General features: G+C 32.0%; 1 protein-coding gene across 3 annotated transcripts in view; it reads right to left on the bottom strand.

Annotated features, from left to right (window-relative positions):
• Positions 1–8,490: 8,490 nt before the first annotated feature.
• The window catches only part of LOC111418561 (uncharacterized), a 122,635-nt gene continuing 106,803 nt past the window's right edge, over positions 8,491–24,322 (bottom strand). For all 3 annotated transcript variants that reach the window (XM_071194770.1, XM_071194761.1, XM_071194774.1), the window contains exon 5: positions 8,491–9,103. In XM_071194770.1, the coding sequence (XP_071050871.1) occupies positions 9,081–9,103 (23 nt within the window). In that variant the 3' untranslated portion in view covers positions 8,491–9,080. The remainder of the gene's footprint in view (positions 9,104–24,322) is intronic.

Raw genomic sequence — 24,322 nt, 5'->3', positions numbered from 1 at the left:
ACAGAGAGCGTCGAACAGCACATTGTTAGAGTTCAATGAGGAAACGGTCTTGAAATGAAGGCAATGGAATTGGAGTAGAATTGATAACACATGACAATGTGCGCAAATTACAGCGTACTTGGAGCCATAAAGTGTTTGCCATATACCGGGAATTTCATATAACTCGCAATATATGAATGTACTAACCATAGTTACTAGTGATGGAACGGATAGTGATTTTGCGAAAAGCCGGATACCAGATATTCGGCATCCCCTTCGGCCAGATATCCGGATACCCTACATTGCCACATTATTGCGATATTTGAATAAAAATGATATTAATAAGAAAGCTGAGATATGTCCACTTATTTGGATCCAAGATACAAAGTGAATTTTTTTGGTGCTAATTTAACTAACGAAGCAACTTAAAAAAAAGGACACTTTAATTAATAATTGGCGATATTTTCACAAGGATCCTTCAAGAAATGAATTTTATAGCGAATTTTGAAAATTATCGATGAAAATTGCAATTTTATCAAAACTGCAAATATTGTTTTCTCAAAAACTAAAAGTTATTTTTCAAAACGTGTTAGTTCATTGGAAAGAGGACACTCTTATTAACACTTTGAGAAATTTTCATATTCACATTCCAAGAAATGGATTTTATACGAATTTTTAAGACTTAATCGGCGAAAATTGCAAAATTCGAGAAAATTTTCGATCATTTCAAAAATTTATTTCTCCAGAACTGAAAGTAATTTTTCAAAACGGCTTGTTGCATTAAAAAGAGGATACTTTAATTAATAATTGGTGATATTTCCACAAGGATCCTTCAAGAAATTAATTTTATAACGAATTTTGAAAATTATCGATGAAAATTGCAACATCGAAAATTTTATCAAAACTTCAAATATTGTTTTCTCATAAACTAAAAGTTATTTTTCAAAACGTGTTAGTTCATTGGAAAGAGGACACTCTTATTAACACTTTGAGAAATTTTCATATTCACATTCCAAGAAATGGATTTTATACGAATTTTTAAGACTTAATCGGCGAAAATTGCAAAATTCGAGAAAATTGTCGATCATTTCAAAAATTTATTTCTCCAGAACTGAAAGTAATTTTTCAAAACGGCTTGTTGCATTAAAAAGAGGATACTTTAATTAATAATTGGTGATATTTCCACAAGGATCATTCAAGAAATGAATTTTATAGCGAATTTTGAAAATTATCGATGAAAATTGCAACATCGAAAATTTTATCAAAACTTTAAACATTGTTTTCTCAAAAACTAAAAACTATTTTTTAAAAGGGGTTTGTTCATTGCAAAGAGGACACTCTTATTAACAATTTGGGAAATTTTCATACTCATATTCCATGAAATGGATTTTATACGAATTTTTAAGACTTAATCGGCGAAAATTGCAAAATTCGAGAAAATTGTCGATCATTTCAAAAATTTATTTCTCAAGAACTAAAAGTAATTTTTCAAAACGGCTTGTTGCATTAAAAAGAGGATACTTTAATTAATAATTGGTGATATTTCCACAAGGATCCTTCAAGAAATTAATTTTATAACGAATTTTGAAAATTATCGATGAAAATTGCAACATCGAAAATTTTATCAAAACTTCAAATATTGTTTTCTCATAAACTAAAAGTTATTTTTCAAAACGTGTTAGTTCATTGGAAAGAGGACACTCTTATTAACACTTTGAGAAATTTTCATATTCACATTCCAAGAAATGGATTTTATACGAATTTTTAAGACTTAATCGGCGAAAATTGCAAAATTCGAGAAAATTGTCGATCATTTCAAAAATTTATTTCTCCAGAACTGAAAGTAATTTTTCAAAACGGCTTGTTGCATTAAAAAGAGGATACTTTAATTAATAATTGGTGATATTTCCACAAGGATCATTCAAGAAATGAATTTTATAGCGAATTTTGAAAATTATCGATGAAAATTGCAACATCGAAAATTTTATCAAAACTTTAAACATTGTTTTCTCAAAAACTAAAAACTATTTTTTAAAAGGGGTTTGTTCATTGCAAAGAGGACACTCTTATTAACAATTTGGGAAATTTTCATACTCATATTCCATGAAATGGATTTTATACGAATTTTTAAGACTTAATCGGCGAAAATTGCAAAATTCGAGAAAATTGTCGATCATTTCAAAAATTTATTTCTCAAGAACTAAAAGTGATTTTTCAAAACGGCTTGTTGCATTAAAAAGAGGATACTTTAATTAATAATTGGTGATATTTCCACAGGGATCCTTCAAGAAATGAATTTTATAGCGAATTTTGAAAATTATCGATGAAAATTGCAACATCGAAAATTTTATCAAAACTTCAAATATTGTTTTCTCATAAACTAAAAGTTATTTTTCAAAACGTGTTAGTTCATTGGAAAGAGGACACTCTTATTAACACTTTGGGAAATTTTCATATTCACATTCCAAGAAATGGATTTTATACGAATTTTTAAGACTTAATCGGCGAAAATTGCAAAATTCGAGAAAATTGTCGATCATTTCAAAAATTTATTTCTCCAGAACTGAAAGTAATTTTTCAAAACGGCTTGTTGCATTAAAAAGAGGATACTTTAATTAATAATTGGTGATATTTCCACAAGGATCCTTCAAGAAATGAATTTTATAGCGAATTTTGAAAATTATCGATGAAAATTGCAACATCGAAAATTTTATCAAAACTTCAAATATTGTTTTCTCATAAACTAAAAGTTATTTTTCAAAACGTGTTAGTTCATTGGAAAGAGGACACTCTTATTAACACTTTGGGAAATTTTCATATTCACATTCCAAGAAATGGATTTTATACGAATTTTTAAGACTTAATCGGCGAAAATTGCAAAATTCGAGAAAATTGTCGATCATTTCAAAAATTTATTTCTCCAGAACTGAAAGTAATTTTTCAAAACGGCTTGTTGCATTAAAAAGAGGATACTTTAATTAATAATTGGTGATATTTCCACAAGGATCCTTCAAGAAATGAATTTTATAGCGAATTTTGAAAATTATCGATGAAAATTGCAACATCGAAAATTTTATCAAAACTTTAAACATTGTTTTCTCAAAAACTAAAAACTATTTTTTAAAACGGGTTTGTTCATTGCAAAGAGGACACTCTTATTAACAATTTGGGAAATTTTCATATTCATATTCCAAGAAATGGATTTTATACGAATTTTTAAAATTAATCGGCGAAAATTGCAAAATTCGAGTGTTTGTCAGTCTTCTCAAGACATTTGCACGAGTCACGCATGCTCTTGCTTTTCTCGGCTTTAGCGTGTTTAATAGCAGTGGTTTAATTAAATTTTAGTTTACTACCTACGTGAACAATTTTCCTATCTGTGGGGGTGTGATCACAACTATGGAAACGCAAGGTTCGGGGGCTTCGGCCTCGGAATCCGACCAGGACCCGGACGGTGAGTTCGGACTCCCTAACAAAAAACGCGGCCGCCCGAAAAAATACACACACACGGATCGTCCTCACAAAAAACAAAACACTAGCGGCAGTGATTCCGCATTTAAAGTTCCGCATCCACCTAAAAATAAAAATTATCCACCGCAAACACCAACAATTTTTCGAACTCCACGTGCTCCAGCCGCTAACCGGTTCTCTGATCGCCCGCTTACGTACCAACAACAGACAAAAATCTACAACTCGGTGTTCTTCATAAAAACAAGTCTTCCGCTAAGCAGGATTCAGTTGTCCGAAATTTGGACGAAACACTCACTTAATCCACGTGACATTATAATAAAAACAAAAGAGGGCTTTATTATTAAATCGGAAAATTCCAAACCACAACAAACCATCAATTAATCTACTAAAAAATCAAAACATCATCTCAGAGTTTTCTGAATCAAGAAATTTTACACCATCTATTAAAAAAATTCCATCGGCCTCATACTCTGCAGTTATTGCTTCCGTTGATCTTGAAATTACAGATCAAGAAATTAGCGAACATCTGAACTCGCTTAATATATCACACAGATACTGTAAAAGAATTATCTCTAAAGCCACAGATAAGCCCACCTATAAAATTAGGATAATTTCCGGGTGTGTCGACTCCTATCAAAAGCTTCTGCAAGCAGGAGTATTCTTCAAAAACAACCACTTTCCTGTGTTTGAAAGCCGCGCTCCACCGCCAATGCCGATCCCGTGTAGTAGATGCGACGAATTTTCTCATACCTCAGACAAATGCACTGCCACAGTGCAGTGCTCAAAATGCCTCGGCCCACACAGTACCACTAAATGCACCTCACAGCTACCTGAGAAATGTAAATCCTGCGGCCTGGAGGGACACAGTGCCTGGTCACTAAAATGCAAGAACCGCCCCACAGCTCCCATTCGAGGAGTCCCTAACGTTAGAATAAAATCGGCTAATAAAAAATCTGACCAAATTTCTACAAAAACAAAAGAAACACGCATACATAAACCAATCACCATTCACGACCACATTATTGATACCTACCTCTCAAAAATTAACTCACCCAAACCACGCGATCGTCAAGAGCTTATCAATTCCCTCAAACGGAAATTTGTAGAAAACTACCAAATCGATACGATTGTCGCATTTTCTGGAAGTTACATGTACGTTATCATGATTGATCTTCAGGACACCTCTAAGCCATCTCCTACAGAACCTATCCACGGCTACCAATCCTCGATTCCGCAAGATCAACAATGACCAGCATAAAATTATTGTACGCAAACATTAACAGCTACCACCCGAAATCACACCTGATCGGAAACTACATCATTGACAATCATATCCGTTGCGCAATGTTTGTGGAAACAAAATCGAAGTCTTCCATCACATTTAGAAACTGGACGTCAATCCAAAATCACGGCAATATTATAAATAGAGGAGTCAGAGGAGGAGCGGTGGCTATGGGCCACCCCGCGATACAATTGAGAAAATCCAACCCCCCCGCAATCAACTCTCCATTAAATAATGCACTTCATTTTTGTATCACTATCGGGACAGACTTAATACATGTTTTCTTAATTTATATCCACCCGTTTAGTAAAATTGAAGAATCCATATTTAACATGGCCTCACTGCACGACAAATGTCTCATAATTGGTGACTTCAATCCGAATCCAACCAAAAGGAAACACATAAGACATTTCCTGAATATGTCCAATTTCGTACAAATCACGACTCCTCCCACGTACGTTATGGAAAACAATCCGAACTCTACTCCTGATCTACTATTCTGCACAAGAAACATCCGCAGTTTAATTACACAGGTAGAAGTTGTTCCGGATTTATGCTCCGATCACTTGGGCATTTTAGTTTATGTCAACGTCACAACCAACGTACCTAAACCTGTTCCGACTTTAATTAAAAACTATAAGCTTTGCGACATGGAGACAGTTAACTCAATAATGAAAGACTTCATAGAAGCACATCAGACAATCACAGTTGACACGATCTCAAGGTTTAACAAATGTCTTAAGGAGTCGATAGACAAAGCGAGCCCATCCAGAACCACCAAACACTACAGTTTTCCGCTACCTCCATTTATTATCAGACTCATCAAGGAGAAAAGACGCCTATATCGAGACTTCAGGGTATATGAAGTGCCTGAGTTGAAAAAGAAGTTTAATGAGTTCAACAAAAAGATACAGAAACTAATTCAGCAATACAGAACGGAAAAGTACATGGAAGCCTGTGACAAAATAAAACTGTGTAAAGGAAGAAACTATTGGCACGAAATTCGAAAACTATCAAGATACCAAAAGACACCTGGAACGGAGGAGCTCATTGATCCTACCGATGGCGGTGTGCACTCCAACCCTGAAGAGATTGTCAACATACACGCTGACTACCTAGAAGGTGTATTCACCTTTACCGAGGATGTTTCGTTTTGTCCCCACAATAAAAACATTATAGATAATTGGTACGAATCCGCATTTTTGACACCGTTCGAGACACCCGAAGATGCTCTCATGTTGGAAGACGAATATTTTACTCTTCTTGGACAGGGAAAAGATACCGCTCCCGGTTATGATAACATCACAAGGAAACTGCTTAGAAGTCTAGATCTTAACATCCATGGCTTTATCAGAAAAATAATTAACTTTTGCCTTACGACTCAGCATTTCCCGCGCGATTGGAAGACGTCTATTATAACTTGTATTCCCAAGAAGGATTCTTCTCTATCTGATCCAGCCAACTATCGCCCCATCTCACTGCTCCCCGTAATTGGAAAACTCTTCGAGACGCACTTGAAGAACAAGCTCCTGGCTGCGGTATCAAAGAAAATTCCGCCTTACCAATTTGGCTTCCAATCCGGCAAATCAACATCCCAGCCACTAACTATTCTGGTTTCCAACTTCCAGGCGGCACGTTTTATAAAACTGAAATCTGCAGCAGTTTTTCTGGACGTCCGAAAGGCCTTTGACTCCGTGTGGCACAAAGGATTGCTATTTAAACTGGATAAGCTAAAAACGCCATACTATCTTCTAACCCTGATAAACCAATTCCTGTCGAATCGCTCCTCCATCGTGAAGTTGAAAAATCATTTCTCCCACAGCTTCTCCGCTCAGCAAGGCCTTCCTCAGGGTTCGCCTATCTCTCCCTCTCTATACAATCTTTTCTGCCACGATCTTTACAACGACAACCCAGACGCCTTTAACCTCACTGCATACGCACTACTTTATGCCGACGACACAGCATTGGTCTCGCACAGTAGGGATATCACTTCCTCGGTCCGTAAGCTGCAGACGCTCATAAACGAAACGGAAAATTGGTACCGAAAATGGCGCATCCTACTCAATCCCATAAAAACACAATTTTTTGTCCCATTCCTCTCACCCCGCGCTCCCTCTCCCACAATTACAATCCAATCAACGGCAATCTCCGTCTCATCAACCTGTAAGTATCTGGGCATAATACTTGACAGAACGCTTAAGTTTTCCACTCATGCAATCAAGGTGAAGATGAAAGTAAAGACACGCGCCAAACACTTTAAATCTCTCTCGTTCAGCGGTCGCGGAATCTCTACCTCATGTGCCTCGCACATCTACAAGACCATATGCAGGCCCATCATAGAATATGGATCAATACTGCTAAGCAACGCACCAAGAAGAACGAAGTACCACCTGGAAGTAGCGGAAAGATCTGCACTGAGATCCATCACCCGAATTAGGAACCCCCGTAATCCCCTCTTTAACCCTAGCAATAATCTGCTATACCAACTTACCGATATACCCCCTATCCATACCCGTCTTCAATCTTTGTCCGATAAATCCATTCTAAATTTTCCTACCAACGCCTTGCAACACACGCTTATATCGACTCCATTACTCCACCCTCGCAACAACCCACCTCTTCTCTTCCAAAAACTCCTGGCCGTCAGAGAAGACTGAAGCAAGCCGCCGACTACAAAAATCACGGGCAGAAAGACCTTGGTCGGTAGCCCTATTCTCACCCCTTAACTTTTTTATTTTTGTTTTATACACATATAGATATTTTTATTGTTATTCTTATTTTTTTATGTAGTGGGTACAGAATAAAATTTGTTTTTCTTCTTCTTCGAGTGTTTGTTCTAATTTTCATCACAACATTCGGGTTTAGCCCGTCTGTAAAGACAGCTAAAGACGGAATGATTCTGGTTGTAGTTATAGTGTTAGTTTTACACTTGCACTGTCACTAGAACTAATATTAGATCTAGAACTAGAAACATTTGTGTTTAGCCGAACGTCTCTTAAGACGGCTAAACCCGAATCGTTCCAGTTTTTGGTCTAACACTGCATAACAACAAACAATAAAACTAGAACTACCACTAGACCTAGAAAGTTTCGGGTGTAGCCGTGCGTTTTCAGACTTTAATCTTGGTACAGAAACGTCAAAATATGAAATTATTTTTTGTATAGAATATTCAAAAATTAACTATCTCAATAGCAACCTCTCTAATAGTAGTTAAAAAGAGACTTACCTATTTTGTTGGTAACTTATACTTTGCTGCATATTGACGTCTCATCCAATAATGAATTTAAAATGTAAATGTTTAAAAATAACATGTATGTGTTTATTTGTGAATTTAATAAATAAAACACAACAATGTTAAAACGTTTTTATTGAAAGTCTTACTTCGACAAATACAGTGATATTATGATATAACTCCACATTCACGTTTTATTTTTATTATTATCGATATTAAATCAATTACAAAATAAGAAAAAGAAACTAGAAAATAAAAAAAGAGGGGGTATAAACAATTACAAAAAAAAACGATAAATAAATTATACAAATCAACCGTTTTTTAAGTATTTCTCATTTTTTTTAGAAGGCCTTTGGACATAGAGTAGCGCAAAAAGATTATTTAAAAAATTTACGCAAATTTATCATTAGAAATTACATTTATTACGGTAGTAAGTAAGTAATAGTGTTTTTCGATTAAGAGTGCATCCGTTAAAACGTTGTTTTTCGGCTATCGATCGATTATTTTATTGATTACTCGGTCTCTATTTATTATTTTTTTTTTGTTGATTTTTCTTTTTCTTTAGCGAATCGCGGCAATAATAACAACGACACAATTAATTTTTAATTAATAGAGAGAGTTAGTAGAATCGGTTAATGAAGTGTGTTTTGTAGTTTTAGTTAATTAAACACATCGCCCGCGTTTTAGACACCAAATAGAGTCCGATGATAATGTTTTGTTTCTATATTGTACAATCTACAACGAACATCTATAATACATTAGTGGCGCGAATTGCACAGCAAGAGAAACTACTGTTTTAGTTTCAATGAGTCGATGTATTTGGCAATTTGCGCCGTCATAATGACAGAGAATGTGTTATGTAGTGGTAGGTTTATGTGGGCTGATTTTTTTTTGGTATAAAGTAGATTTCGGGAAATGAGATTTTGAAGGGATACATTTTACCCACTTTTTTTGTTAGGTATTATTCTTGCTTTTAATGGGGTGTATACATATTATGTTATTTTTGTGTTATTTTGTATGTTTTTGGGGGGAGAATGATGACACTTTTTTTATGAAATAACTAATGAAGTACTTCGAAATCTGCTTTTATGCGATTTTTAATGACGACGTCATCATCTACTGGCGATTGCGACGTTGAGCTGAAAAAGAAATGGTAAAGTTAAAATCAATTTTTTTTAATTTGCATAAAAATGTTTTGCATTTAAACTCATTATAATCTCTTTTCGGGTCGGTTGCGTTGATGCTGAGGACGCACGCATACATACATACAACCCTGAAAATTATACTGTGTAATCAGTATTATCTTTGCATTTGCGTCGCGAAATGCAGGCGACGACGGCGATGTTTGCTCAACGACAACATCAAGTTGGCGTGGTTGTGCTTTCATAGCATACTTGCACGTCACGTACCCGGGGACGAACTTAGACCCAGACGACGGGCTTTTCGAATTGTTGGGTTAAAGCTTTTGTTTTACTACAACATGCCTGTGCTTTCTGAACGCGCCATCTGCACAAAACCATCTGTCGTTTAATCGGGATATCAAACAATACCCAGACTTTAAACACTAAACTTGAATCGTTTCTCTTATATATATTCTTTTATTTTATATACACAACACGTACCTAAAGTAAACATGATAAATATTATTATAATTGTTAAAAACGATTTAGATAGATTTATATAAAAGCTTAAATCCCGAGCTTTCCGACACCTCGGGGTGTCATCTCGGAGGAGAAATCATTTACCATCGCGAGATATCCGGGGGATTTTCTCTGGTGCCTGGTACAGATTTTTCGTTCCGAAGAAACTTCCCGACCGGATTTGCTCCGAACACAAATGATTTCCGGAGAAGTCCGACGGTAATGGAATTTTCGGATTTATGCCTTTTAATGTTTCATTATTCGCTTATTTGATGGACATTTCTATTTACAATGCAAAGCTCCGGAACAACTCTCCAATCCATGGGGGAGGACAATGCCGCATCGCGCCGATCGATGTTTTAAAAGATAAATATTTATTATGGTACGAGGTAGTTTCAAATACAAAACACGACGAGGTTATTTACATTTTTCCAAAATTATACATAGATTTTGTCTTTATTCAATTTCATTTTTTACATCATTATTGATGATTTTAACACGAAGATTTACAATAACATTTTTAAAAATTCATATCTCAAAAACTGTCATGAGTTAAGATACCAAATTTATTGAGATTATAAAAGAGGAATTGAGAGTTCTTGTCATAAAATTTTAAAATTTTTCTAAAAAAATATCTTATCAATAGGTATTTTCGGTATTTTTATTACCACAATTTCAAAAAAATCATATCTCAAGAACTGTTTAGAAACCATATTTATAAAGATTATAAAATTTAAGTTTCTAATTCTTCTTAATTTTTCCATAAAAATATTTTATTCCAAGATAACCTATTTTAAGTTGTTTTTATTACGGCAATTTTAAAAATTTCATATATCAAGAACTGTTTGGAGTAGAGATATAAAATTTATTGACGTTATAAAAGAAGAATTAAGAATACTTATCGCAAAATTTACAGCTTCCATCTATTTTCGTTCTTCTGTACAGATATCATAAATTAACCTAACTTATTTTTATATCAATGTTATATCAATTTTTTAAATTTATATCTTAAGAACCGTTTACAATTGAGATATACAATTTTTTAGGGTTATTAAAGAATTTCAACATTCCATCTTCTTCCGTTCTTCTATAAACACATCTTAAATCAACCTAATCTTTTACTTAAGTCAGCGTTTTTGCTATTCTAAGTTTCAAAAATTCGTATCTCAAGAACGGTTTATAATAAAGATATGCGATTTCTTGGTGTTATAAAAGAAGATTCAAGAACCCTTTCTACAAAGTTTTAAGGTTCCACCTCTTTACGTTGTTTTTTAAAGACATCTTAAGTCTACCGAACCTATTTTCTATATTTTTGTTATTCCTAGTTTCAAAAATTCGTATCTTAAGAACTGTTTAGATTCGAGTTATAAAATAAGGTATAGGAATACTTTGTGCCAAATTTTAAGATTTCATCTTTTTTCGTTCTTCTATAAAGACATCTTAAATCAACCTAATCTATTACTTAAGTCAGTGTTACACCAATTTTTAAAAATTTGTATCTCAAGAAATGTTAACAATTAAGTTATGCAATTTCTTGCAGTAAGAAAACAAGATTTAAGAATTCTTGTTACTAAATTTTAAGCTTCTATTTCTTTTCGTATTTTCTATAAGTATTTTTATTATTCCAAGTTTCAAAAATTCGTATCTTAAGAAATGTTTAGAATTGAGATATAAAATTTCTTCAGGTTATAAAATAAGGCATAGGAATACTTATAATACTTTAATAAGCCTCTATTTCATTTCGTTCTTCTACAAAGACATCTTAAGTCAACCTAACTTATAATCTATGTTTTTGCTATTCCAAGTTTCAAAAATTCGTATCTCAAGAACGGTTTACAATTAAGATATGCGATTTCTTGTTGTTATAAAAGAAGATTTAAGAATCCTTTTTACAAAGTTTTAAGGTTGTATCTTTCCACGATATTTTTTAAAGACATCTAAAGTCAACCTAACTTATAATCTATGTTTTTGGTATTCTAAGTTTCAAAAAATCATATCTCAAGAACGGTTTACAATTAAGATATGCGATTTCTTGGTGTTATAAAAGAAGATTCAAGAACGCTTTCTACAAAGTTTTAAGGTTCCATCTTTATACGTTGTTTTTAAACACGTCTTAAATCTACCTAACCTATTTTCTATATTTTTGTTACTCCAAAGTTTCAAAAATTCGTATCTTAAGAACTGTTTAGAATTGAGATATGATATTTCTTCGGGTTATAAAATAAGGTACAGTAAAGCTTTGTGCCAAATTTTAAGGTTCCATCTCTTATCGTTCTTCTATAAAGACATCTTAAATCAACCTAATCTATTACTTAACTCTATGTTATACCAATTTTTAAAAATTTGTATCTCAAGAACGGTTAAGAATTAAGATACATAATTTCTTATAGTAAGAAAATAAGGTTTAAGAATTCTTGTTATCAAATTTTAAGCTTCTCTTTCTTTTCGTTTTTCTACAAAGACATTTTAAGTCAACCTAACTTGTAATCTATGTATTTGCTATTCCAAGTTTCAAAAATTCGTATCTCAAGAACGGTTTACATTTAAGATATGCGAATTGTTGGTATTATAAAGAAAGATTCAAGAACCCTTTTTGTGAAGTTTTAAAGTTCCATCTCTTTATGCTGTTTTTTAAAGACATCTCAAATCTACCTAACTAATATTCTATGTTTGTTAATCCAAGTTTCAAAAATTCGTATCTTAAGAACTGTTTAGAATTGAGATATGAAATTTCTTCGGGTTATAAAATGAAGTATAGGAAAACTTTGTGCCAAATTTTAAGGTTCCATTTTTTTTCGTTCTTCTATAAAGACATTTTAAATCAATGTAATCTCTTACTTAAGTTAGTGTAATATCAATATTTAAAAATTTATATCTCAAGAACGGTTAACAATTAAGATCAGTGTTGTTAAATACCCGGGTATTTATTTTTAAGGGTAAATATCCTGGATATATACTCGTGGGTATTTTGTAAATTTAATTTAAATTGAGTTGATGGCAGTTCTGCAAGCACTTCAAAAATGTAGAGTCACTTATCGACATACCAAACTTATTTATAACATCTACAAGAATGCTACAATGACGGTAAAATTGCATGAAAGTACTGAAGAGAGTAAAAGTATATAGTAAAGTACTGATTGTGAGCAAAACAAGGCGGGACACTGTTGAACTCAAATTGTTCATCACAGTCCTCAGAGTGCATTTAAACAACTGGATTGGACCCAAAAAGGCATAAACATTGATTGCATATGCTTAAATAATTTGCGCTACGCGGACTATATAGTTCTTATATCGGATAGCCTTGGAGAGATTAAACTAATGATGAACGACTTAAAGGAGGTGTGTGCAAGAGTCGTGCTAAATATCAACAAGGAGAAATCAATCAAATAATGAGATTGATCTTGGCTATGAGGTTCGTGTATCGAGAGATAATCAAACAAGCGAACTAAACAGAAGAATCTTAGAGACATCTTCAAGAGAAAAGGCTAAGAAAGGCTTTCAATCAATGCTTGTTTCCGGTTATGACATAAGGCTCCGAAACTTTAACATTAACGATAACCACTGCCAGGAGGGTCCAAGTAGCGCAAAGATAGATGGAGAGGTCGATCCTAGGTCTAACTCTGAGGGACTACATACGAAATGAAGACCTATGAAGAAGAACGGTCATGTGATGCGAATCAAGAATGAGCAGTGGACAAAACGGTTGCTCGAGTGAAGACCGCGAGCGAACAGACGAAGTGGACGTCAAAAGAATGACCAACAATTGGATTCAAACAGCATAGAATAGGGAAGGTCTATGTCCAACAATGGACGCAGAGGGCTGCTTGGTGATAATAATCATAATAACTTGATCTAATCTAAATTACGGCAGATTCGTCTTTGATTGTTGACAATTCCTCGTCTTCCTCTTCATTTTTATTGGAATCGATATATTTTTACTGGTATCACTTTTATACCCACTGTTTGGGTATTTACCCTGGGCCGGGGTAAATACCCGGATAAATACCCATTTTAGAAATACCTACCCGCCAGGTATTTACCCAGCGCCCATCACTGATTAAGATACGCAATTTCTTACAGTAAGAAAAGAAGGTTTAAGAATTCTTGTTACTAAATTTTAAGCTTCTATTTCTTTTCGTTCTTCTACAAAGACATCTTAAGTCAACCTAACTTATAATCTACATTCTTGCTATTCCAAGTTTCAAAAATTCGTATCTCAAGAACGGTTTATAATAAAGATATGCGATTTCTTGGTGTTATAAAAGAAGATTCAAGAACCCTTTCTACAAAGTTTTAAGGTTCCATCTTTTTACGTTGTTTTTTAAAGACATCTTAAATCTACCTACCCTATTTTCTATATTTTAATTATTCCAAGTTCCAAAAATTTGTATCTTAAGAACTGTTTAGACTTGAGATATGAAATTTCTTCGGGTTATAAAAAAAGATATAGGAAAACTTTGTGCCAAATTTTAAGGTTCCATCTTTTTTCGTTCTTCTATAAAGACATCTTAAATCAACCTAATTTATTACTTAACTCTATGTTATACCAATTTTTAAAAATTTGTATCTCAAGAACGGTTAAGAATTAAGATACGTAATTTCTTACAGTAAGAAAACAAGGTTTAAGAATTCTTGTTACTAAATTTTAAGCTTCTATTTCTTTTTGTTTTACTACAAAGACATTTAAGTCAACCTAACTTATAATCTACGTTGTTGCTATTTCAAGTTTCAAAAAGTCGTTTCTCAAGAACGGTTTATAATAAAGATATGCGATTTCTTGGTGTTATAAAAGAAGATTCAAGAACCCTTTCTACAAAGTTTTAAGGTTCCATCTTTATACGTTGTTTATTAAAGACGTCTTAAATCTACCTAATGTATTTGCTATATTTTTGTTATTCCAAGTTTCAAAAATTCCTATCTTAAGAACTGTTTAGAATTGAGATATGAAATTTCTTCGGGTTATAAAATAAGTTATAGTAATACTTTGAGCCAAATTTTAAGGTTCCATCTTTCTTCGTTCTTCTATAAAGACATCTTAAATCAATCTAATCTATTATTTAACTCAGTGTTATACCAATTTTTAAAAATTTGTATCTCAAGAACGGTTATGAATTAAGATACGCAATTTCTTACAGTAAGAAAACAAGGTTTAAGAATTCTTGTTACTAAATTTTAAGTATCTATTTCTTTTCGTTCTTCTACAAAGACATCTTAAGTCAACCTAACTTATAATTTATGATATTGCTATTCCAAGTTTCAAAAATTCGTATCTCAAGAACGGTTTACAATTAAGATATGCGATTTCTTGGTGTTATAAAAGAAGATTTAAGAATCCTTTTTATAAAGTTTTAAGGTTCCATCTTTTTACGTTGTTTTTTAAAGACATCTTAAGTCTACCTAACCTATTTTCTATATTTTTGTTATTCCCAGTTTCAAAAATTCGTATCTTAAGAACTGTTTAGAATTGAGATATGAAATTTCTACGGGTTATAAAATAAGGTATAGGAATACTTTGTGCCAAATTTTAAGGTTCCATCTTTTTTTCTTTCTTCTATAAAGACATCTTAAATCAATCTAATCTATTACTTAAGTCAGTGTTATACCAATTTAAAAAAATTTGTATCTCAAGAACGGTTAGGAATTAAGATACTCAATTTCTTGCAGTAAGAAAACAAGGTTTAAGAATTCTTGTTACTAAATTTTAAGTATCTATTTCTTTTCGTTCTTCTACAAAGACATCTTAAATCAACCTAACTTATAATTTATGATTTTGCTATGCCAAGTTTCAAAAATTCGTATCTCAAGAACGGTTTACAATTAAGATATGCGATTTCTTGGTGTTATAAAAGAAGATTCAAGAACCCTTTCTACAAAGTTTTAAGGTTCCACCTCTTTACGTTGTTTTTTAAAGATATCTTAAGTCTACCTAACCTATTTTCTATATTTTTATTATTCCAAGATTCAAAAATTCGTATCTTAAGAACAGTTTGGAATTGAGATATGAAATTTCTTCGGGTTATAAAATAAGATATAAGAATACTTTGTGCCAAATTTTAAGGTTCCATCTTTTTTCGTTCTTCTATAAAGACATCTTAATTCAACCTAATCTATTACTTAAGTCAGTGTTACACCAATTTTTAAAAATTTGTATCTCAAGAACGGTTAACAATTAAGATACGCAATTTCTTACAGCAAGTAAACAAGGTTTAAGAATTCTTGTCACTAAATTTTAAGCTTCTCTTTCTTTTCGTTTTTCTACAAAGACATTTTAAGTCAACCTAACTTATAATCTACGTTGTTGCTATTTCAAGTTTCAAAAATTCGTTTCTCAAGAACGGTTTACAATTAAGATATGCGATTTCTTGGTGTTATAAAAGAAGATTCAAGAACCCTTTCTACAAAGTTTTAAGGTTCCATCTTTTTACGTTGTTTTTTAAAGACATCTTAAGTCTACCTAAAAAATTTTCTATATATTTGTTGTTCCGAGTTTCAAAAATTCGTATCTTAAGAGCTGTTTAGAATTGAGATATGAAATTTCTTCGGGTTATAAAATAAGTTATAGTAATACCTTGAGCCAAATTTTAAGGTTCCATCTTTTTTCGTTCTTCTATAAAGACATCTTAAATCAATCTAATCTATTACTTAAGTCAGTGCTATACCAATTTTAAAAAATTTGTATCTCAAGAACGGTTAGCAATTAAGATACTCAACTTCTTGCAGTAAGAAAATAAGGTTTAAGAATTCTTGTTACTAAATTTTAAGCTTGTATTTCTTTTCGTTCTTCTACAAAGACATCTTAAGTCAACCTAACTTATAATCTACATTCTTGCTATTCCAAGTTTTAAAAATTCGTATCTCAAGAACGGTTTATAATAAAGATATGCGATTTCTTGGTGTTATAAAAGAAGATTCAAGAATCCTTTTTACAAAGTTTCAAGCTCCCATCTTTTTTCGTTCTTTTATAAAAACACCTCAATCAATCTAATCTATAATTAGTTTTATTGTTATTCCAATGTTTAAAAATTTGTATCTCTCTTAATTAACAATTAAGATATGCAATTTCATGGTCTAACAAAAAAAGGATTAAGAATTCTTTTCAGTAAATATTGAGCTTCCATCTTTGTTCTTCTCCAAAAACATCTTAAATTAACCTGACAATTTTTTTGAAATTTACATACATATAAATAACCATTTGCAATTCAATAATGTTTAATTAAAGCTTCTTTTTTTACCTTTTATTAATTAAATTCGAAATATTTTAGAATGCCATATACTCGTGTAACGTTATAACGAAATACCATTTATGTTTTATTTATAAACTATTTAAATATTGGTTTCAATAAAGTTGATGACAAAGTCGGAATGTTAATACAAACCAAAGTATAGTAAAATAAATTTCAATATATTTTCGATATATTCGGTATAATCACGAATTTACCAATCCATCTGTAATTAATTGCTGAAACATTTTACAGAATGTCAAATTTGTTGCAGCTTAATTAGCGACGGTTGTAAATCAATTGGGTTTTTTTTTATTTTGATAGTTTAATCGTCGTCGCAGGGAAAATTTTTAACCCCAGCTCACCATTAATTTGAACTGTAAATTATCGCCAGTTACGCTAATCAAAGCATAAAAATTGACCCCGCTTTTCAGGATTTACTGCATCAATAAATTTATAAAAATATTAAAAACTTTTTTTAATCAATTAATTTATTAACTTTTTCTTAGTAACAAATTTCTAAAAACAAATATCTTTTTGTAACATTAATCAAATTGGATAACGATTTCGATGTTAAAACAAAACGAGTAAGAAAATCGTTTTATCGTGATTATTTACATAAACCACAACCCCAAGAAAGATTGGAGAAACTTTCGGGGTATTCTCGTTCGCGTTCTTTTTTATTTCAACATCCTTGTTCGTCTTCCACAAGATTTATTTTCGATTTCTATGTCAACTTCCACTCGTAGACGAACGAATTAATTAAACTCGTTTCAACGAGGGGGATAAAGCGCGTCTCTACCGAACGGGGTAAAATGTTCAGTTCGAGTTATTAATCAAAGCGGTCGTTCCATTTACAATTTAGAACGGAGCGAACCAAAAACACAGAACCGCGTAGGAAAACGCACGCGCAAAACTCAGCTATAAATAATTTCGCAGCTGTCCGAACGCGTGACAAACGAACCGACTATTTTTCCTCTTTTATTCTTTTTTTTACTCGAAAATAAAAATTCTCCAATTAGGCCGTCTGCTCTTCTCAAAAATAGATCCCCATATTGGAGACAAAGGGAAATAAAATGTTGATGAGATAAAAAATCTCTTTCTATACAAAATGTATCATGACTTTTAATACTGTTATTATAAGGCTACTTGTATTGAAGATAAATTCGATGTAAAAAATCGAACTAGAGACGAGTTCAAATACGGTAAAAGGTATCTTGAATCGTTTTCTTGAAAACCTCATAAGGTTTGAAAAAGAAAAAGTACTAAGCCATATAGAATAGTTACGATCGTTGCGTTTCAATTTTATTTATAATCGCTCGTTCGGTATTTCAAGGTGGATTTAGACTTAAAGTCAGTTTTGAGTGAAGTAAAGCTTTTAGATGACGACTGTTCGGTCTCGATTTTTAACAAGTTGAACGAAATTTCTTGGTTTTCCCTGTGGGGCTCAACAAAACTTTGCTAAACTAATTATTGAGGACAAGAAGTTTCCTAATGGAAACTCTAACATTGTGAACAAAGTGTTTTATTTTTTGGTTCCAAAACTTGTTTTATTAGCATATTTTAATTTTCAAAAGTGGGTTTATTCTTATTACAGTTTAATTAGCTAATAGTAATTGTTTTGAAACGTTACATTTAGATTGTTACTTACAATTAGTTACCAAGAGTCGAAAGCCAGAAGAATACTTTGAGGTATTTAACCGCTCTAGAATTGTCAAAACTTTGGAAAAGGATTTATGATTAGAAGTTTACACATGGAAAGTACGGACTCTCTGCACATGGAAAAATCACTTTGTCATCATCTTAAAGTCAAAGTACAGGGTGGTTCAAATTCGATGTCCGAATAGGCTATCTCGGAAACTATAAGAGTTAGAAAAAAAGTAGTATATACAGGGTGTCACGCAAAAAACGCCCCAAGCTGTAACTCTGTCATTTATATTCTGATCTACATGCTACAAATAAACTTTTTCCAATGCCCTCTTCAATTTCAAGCGATTATCAACTTTTGATTTTCAAATTGTGCGGTATATTTTTCTTCACGTTATTGGATAGAGATTTTTTTCTGAACCCATTAACGTACAATGCATAACATTAATTGTAATTTTTGCAGAGAAAAACAATTAAAACATTTTCCGAACATTGTCTTGGTCACTTCTGTAATACTGTAGTGTGCCATGGAAAAAATAACACGCAAAACTGATAACAGTCATTAAATGTTATATCAATGCCCGAAGCAGTTGTAAATGATACTTATAAGTTGTTTTTTTTTATTTATTTCATGGCACACTACAGTATAACACAAGTAACTTTAAGAGAATGTTAGGAAACTATTTTAATGTTTTTCTATGCTACAATTACAATTAATGTTGATGTGTTGTACATTAATGGATTCAGAAAAAGAATCTCTATCCAATAGCGTGAAGAAAAACATACTAAGCAATTTGAAAATCAAAAGTTGATAATCGTTTGAAATTGAAGATGGCGTTGGAAAAAGTTTATTTGTAGCATGAATGATAGTATTCATCAAACCTTTTTATTTGATTCCTGGCTCATGAAAATCGGAATGTAAATAACAGAGTTACAGGTTGGGGGGTTTTTTGTGTGACACTCTGTATATCTCGATCTCTTTTTTTAAATAAATTCCAATGTCGAAAATCTCAAAGCGCTATCATCTTTTGTTTTTCCCCTAGAGGTCAAAATTGATAAAAGCGTAAACCAGCAATTATCTTGGTTATTATTATAGGTGGAGTATTACAATTAAAACATTATAGGAACACTTTTTTTACAGAGAATTTGATGACGTAGTCAAAAAAAAATTTTCGATTTTAGATTTTGAGATATTATAACAATCTTCGTTTTTTTAAATGGAAACAACTACTCATTATTCGCTTATTAAATTCGTTATTTTTTTCTGATTACAAAAATATAGTATTTATTTACAGTTTCCTGTAAATTACGGGGCGGTAGATAAAATCTAAAAAGTTAACAATTAAATAAGAGTACAACTTTTGGTGTTTAAAAACAAATAATTATCTTTATATTACCAACTGTTAATACGGAAATATTTAATGGATTGCATTGTTTTGGATTGGAGAAATATGCTTTTTTAATTTTTGGTTATAGTATCGTAATTTACAGGAAACTGTAAATTTAATTTCTTCGACGACACTAAAAAGAAAGTTTATTGTTAGCTTTATTCTAATAGACCTGCCGAACCGTATATTTTTGTAATCAGAAAAAAATAACGAATTTAGTAAGCGAAGTGGTTGTTTCCACTTTAAAAAACGAAAATTATCATAATATTTCAAAATCTAAAACCAACAAAATTTTTTTGACTATGTCATCAAACACTCTGTAAAAAAGTGTCCATGTAATGTCTTAGTTATAATACTCTACCTATAATAATAACCAAGATAATTGCACTTGCTGGTTTTACGATATTTTCAATTTTGGCCTCTCGGGGAAAAACAAAAGACGATAACGCTTTGAGGTTTTCGACATTGGAACTTATTTAAAAAAAGAGATCAAGACATGTAAGCTACTTTTTTTCTAACTCTTATAGTTTCTCAGATAGCCTATTCGGACATCGAATTTGAACCACCCTGTACATTATGGCCCACCTAATAATTAAAGTTAGTTTATAGATTAAGTAAACGTTATATTTCCGAAGCTCCCTATCTAACTTTTAGTAGAAAGTGTGTAATTATGGTCACCCAGGGAGGCTGCTGGATAGACAAAGAAGTCAGACTGCTGTCTAGACTGTGGTGAGCGAAGTACCGCCTGAAGTGAGAAAGCTCTTCGCCGGTTGGTGATGAGCTTGAGACATACAACTAAAATCTGTGAGGTCTATTTTGGTGTGAACTACAGCAAGAGAATGACTTGCTTCCTTGAATTACGGATAAGAGTGGAAATTCTCTGACGTCTTTGAGGTTGATGAGGCTAAGCGACTAAAGCCGGGTTTATATTTAGCTGTAAGAGTTAAATGTATTGAAACCCCATGTATCGTGTATATAAAGCTGTAAGATTCTGCTGTAAACATAAAGTTGAACAACTTTTCTAAATTTACAGCGTCACACATGCGCAAGATGACCTCAATCAGCTGTATCCAATAATCGGCCGGTGCAAGGTCTATAGAACATAAGGTTACCCAATGCCGATTTTCCTCCTCTAAGGGGCAAGGTGGGTCAGTGACGTAGCTGATTCTATTAACAACACAACACGATGCGAGGTTTAAATATTTTATATAGACTGTACCACAGTATAGGCACGTATAGGTTGTCTTTTACTCTGACTGTATCGAACCAGTGACGTCAATCTGCGGGGTAATAGTCGATACTACAGAGGCATAGGGAATTAGGTAACCTTATGTTCTATATTCTATAGACCTTGGGCCGGTGTAAATAGCGCGTTATAACCTAACCTCAACTGTTGTTTATTTCTGTGCCAACAAAATGAGTGAATTCGATGGAAAAATAATTAAAATTGTTGAGAACTACCGATATATATACGATAAAAAATGTTCTGAACATAAAGATAAGATATTGGTAGAAAATAACAACACAAAAACCAGTAATATTTTGTTTCTTAAGGTTGCGATTCTGTAAATCTTAAATTCTGTATAAACCCGGCATAAGCTAGAATTGATTGAGCTGCAGCGACCATCATCTTCACGGCCTACTTATCTTCACCACTTATTTCTTTACAGTTTTCATAAAATCGCTCTTAGACAGTTCGAGTAAGTTACTAACATCGTTTTAGATTATATGGCTTTACTTAATTTTGGTTTTCGTAACTCGCAGCTCCTATTACATTTATCCATAATTTTTGATGCATTTTTAAATGATCTGCCAGCCAAAATCTAATGACTTAGGGGAAGTTGGCTCATGCAACGGGTTCACACTATCACTTTATGGCCCGTCCTCACTATGGCTTATCATGGACCACTGCGAACCATCGCCATTATGTAGAGGGGTGATGGTCTGAAGTGGCCATAAGTGGTGGATAATGGTGATGGTAATGGTAAAGAATGGCTTTGGGAGCGGTTGGGCACCAAACATCAAAGGGCGCCATCACACGCAGCTAACAGCGGAGTGGTATGTTCAGAGACAGTGGGCCATCATTGCTTAACCATTTCGGTAGTCAACAGCACCTGTTGCTTACAGTGGTCCATTAGGTGAGCCATCTAGACTATACCACTGTGTGGAAGCAAATATACTATCCATCATCAATGGTGGCCATACCTCCTCCGAAGTGAATTATAGTTACTTCCACAAAAATATCTATCTCTCCATACCATCTCCATCAATATGACTATTCGTTCACCGATTATGTATGTATGTATTGACTATTCGTATCAAATACTGCTGACGAATACTTGTCAGCTTAAATAAAACTAAATTAAATTTGCATTAAAATTATCTATTCAAAATGATATTCCAACTAGTTTCTGAGATACGATATCTTTTACCCCTATCGATATAACATTAATATTTATCAAACGTGCAATATTGAATATTAAAAATCATAAAAACGAGATTTTTGAAAACTAAAAAATTGTTTTCGGCATACTAAATCTATGTTAAATTTGCTTTAAAATGCTTTTTATCTCATTATGATACATTACCTAGTTTTTGAGATACGATATTTTAAATCTTTATTGACAAAACAGCATTAATAGTTATCGAAAGTGCAAAATTGAACTTTAAAAATCATTATAACGAGATTTATGAAAACTAAGAAACTATTTTCTATTAAACAGAAAGTGATTCAAAAAATCATATCAACCAGGTTTATAAAAATTAATCAATTATTTATGGCAGACTAAAATTAGATCAAATTTGCTTTAAAATGCTGTTTATATCATTATGATATTCCAACTACTTTTTGAGATACGATATCTTTCATTCCTATTGATATTACAACATTTATCAAACGTGCAATTTCAACTTATGAAAACTAAGAAACTATTTTCGGCACACTAAATCTATGTTAAATTTGCTTTAAAATACTTTTTATCTCATTATGATATCGCATCTAGTTTTTGAGATACGATTTTTTAAATTTCATAAAATATCGAATCAAACAGAAAGTGATTCAAAAAATCATATTAACCAGATTTATAGAAATTAATGAATTATTTATAGCAGACTAAAACTAGATTAAATTTGCTTTAAAATGTTGTTTATATCATTATGATATTCCAACTACTTTTTCAGATACGATATCTTTCATCCCTATTGATACGACAACAACGTTTATCAAACGTGCAATTTCGAATATTAAAGATCATAATAATGAGATTTATGAAAACTAAGAAATTATTTTCAGCGCACTAAATCTATGTTAAATTTGCTTTAAAATGCTTTGTATTTCATTATGATATCGCATCTAGTTTTTGAGATACGATTTTTTAAATTTCATAAAATATCGAATCAAACAGAAAGTGACTCAAAAAATCATATCAACCAGGTTTATAGAAATTAATCAATTATTTATGGCAGACTAAAACTAGATTAAATTTGCTTTAAAATGTTGTTTATATCATTATGATATTCCAATTACTTTTTGAGATACGATCTCTTTGATTCCTATTGATATCACAACAACGTTTATCAAACGTGCAATTTCGAATATTAAAGATCATAATAACGAGATTTATGAAAACTAAGAAATTGTTTTCGGCACACTAAATCTATGTTAATTTTGCTTTAAAATGCTTTGTATTTCATTATGATATCGCATCTAGTTTTTGAGATACGATTTTTTTTAATTTCATAAAATATCGAATCAAACAGAAAGTGATTCAAAAAATCATATTAACCAGATTTATAGAAATTAATGAATTATTTATAGCAGACTAAAACTAGATTAAATTTGCTTTAAAATGTTGTTTATATCATTATGATATTCCAACTACTTTTTGAGATACGATATCTTTCATCCCTATTGATATCACAACAACGTTTATCAAACGTGCAATTTCGAATATTAAAGATCGTAATAACGAGATTTATGAAAACTAAGAAATTATTTTCGGCACACTAAATCTATGTTAAATTTGCTTTAAAATCCTTTGTATTTAATTATGATATCGCATCTAGTTTTTGAGATACGATTTTTTAAATTTCATAAAATATCGAATTAAACAGAAAGTGATTCAAAAAATCATATTAACCAAATTTATAGAAATTAATGAATTATTTATAGCAGACTAAAACTAGACTAAATTTGCTTTAAAATGTTGTTTATATCATTATGATATTTCAACTACTTTTTAAGATACGACATCTGTCATTCCTATTGATGTCGCAACAATATTTATCGAACGTGCAACTTCGAATATTAAAGATCTTAATAACGAGATTTATGAAAATTAAGAAATTATTTTCTGCACACTAAATCTATGTTAAATTTGCTTTAAAATCCTTTGTATTTCATTATGATATCGCATCTAGTTTTTGAGATACGATTTTTTAAATTTCATAAAATATCGAATCAA

This window comes from Onthophagus taurus, chromosome 1 (genome assembly GCF_036711975.1).
Source record: "Onthophagus taurus isolate NC chromosome 1, IU_Otau_3.0, whole genome shotgun sequence".
NCBI classification, from domain to species: domain Eukaryota; kingdom Metazoa; phylum Arthropoda; class Insecta; order Coleoptera; family Scarabaeidae; genus Onthophagus; species Onthophagus taurus.
This window is presented reverse-complemented; position numbering and strand designations above follow the sequence as displayed.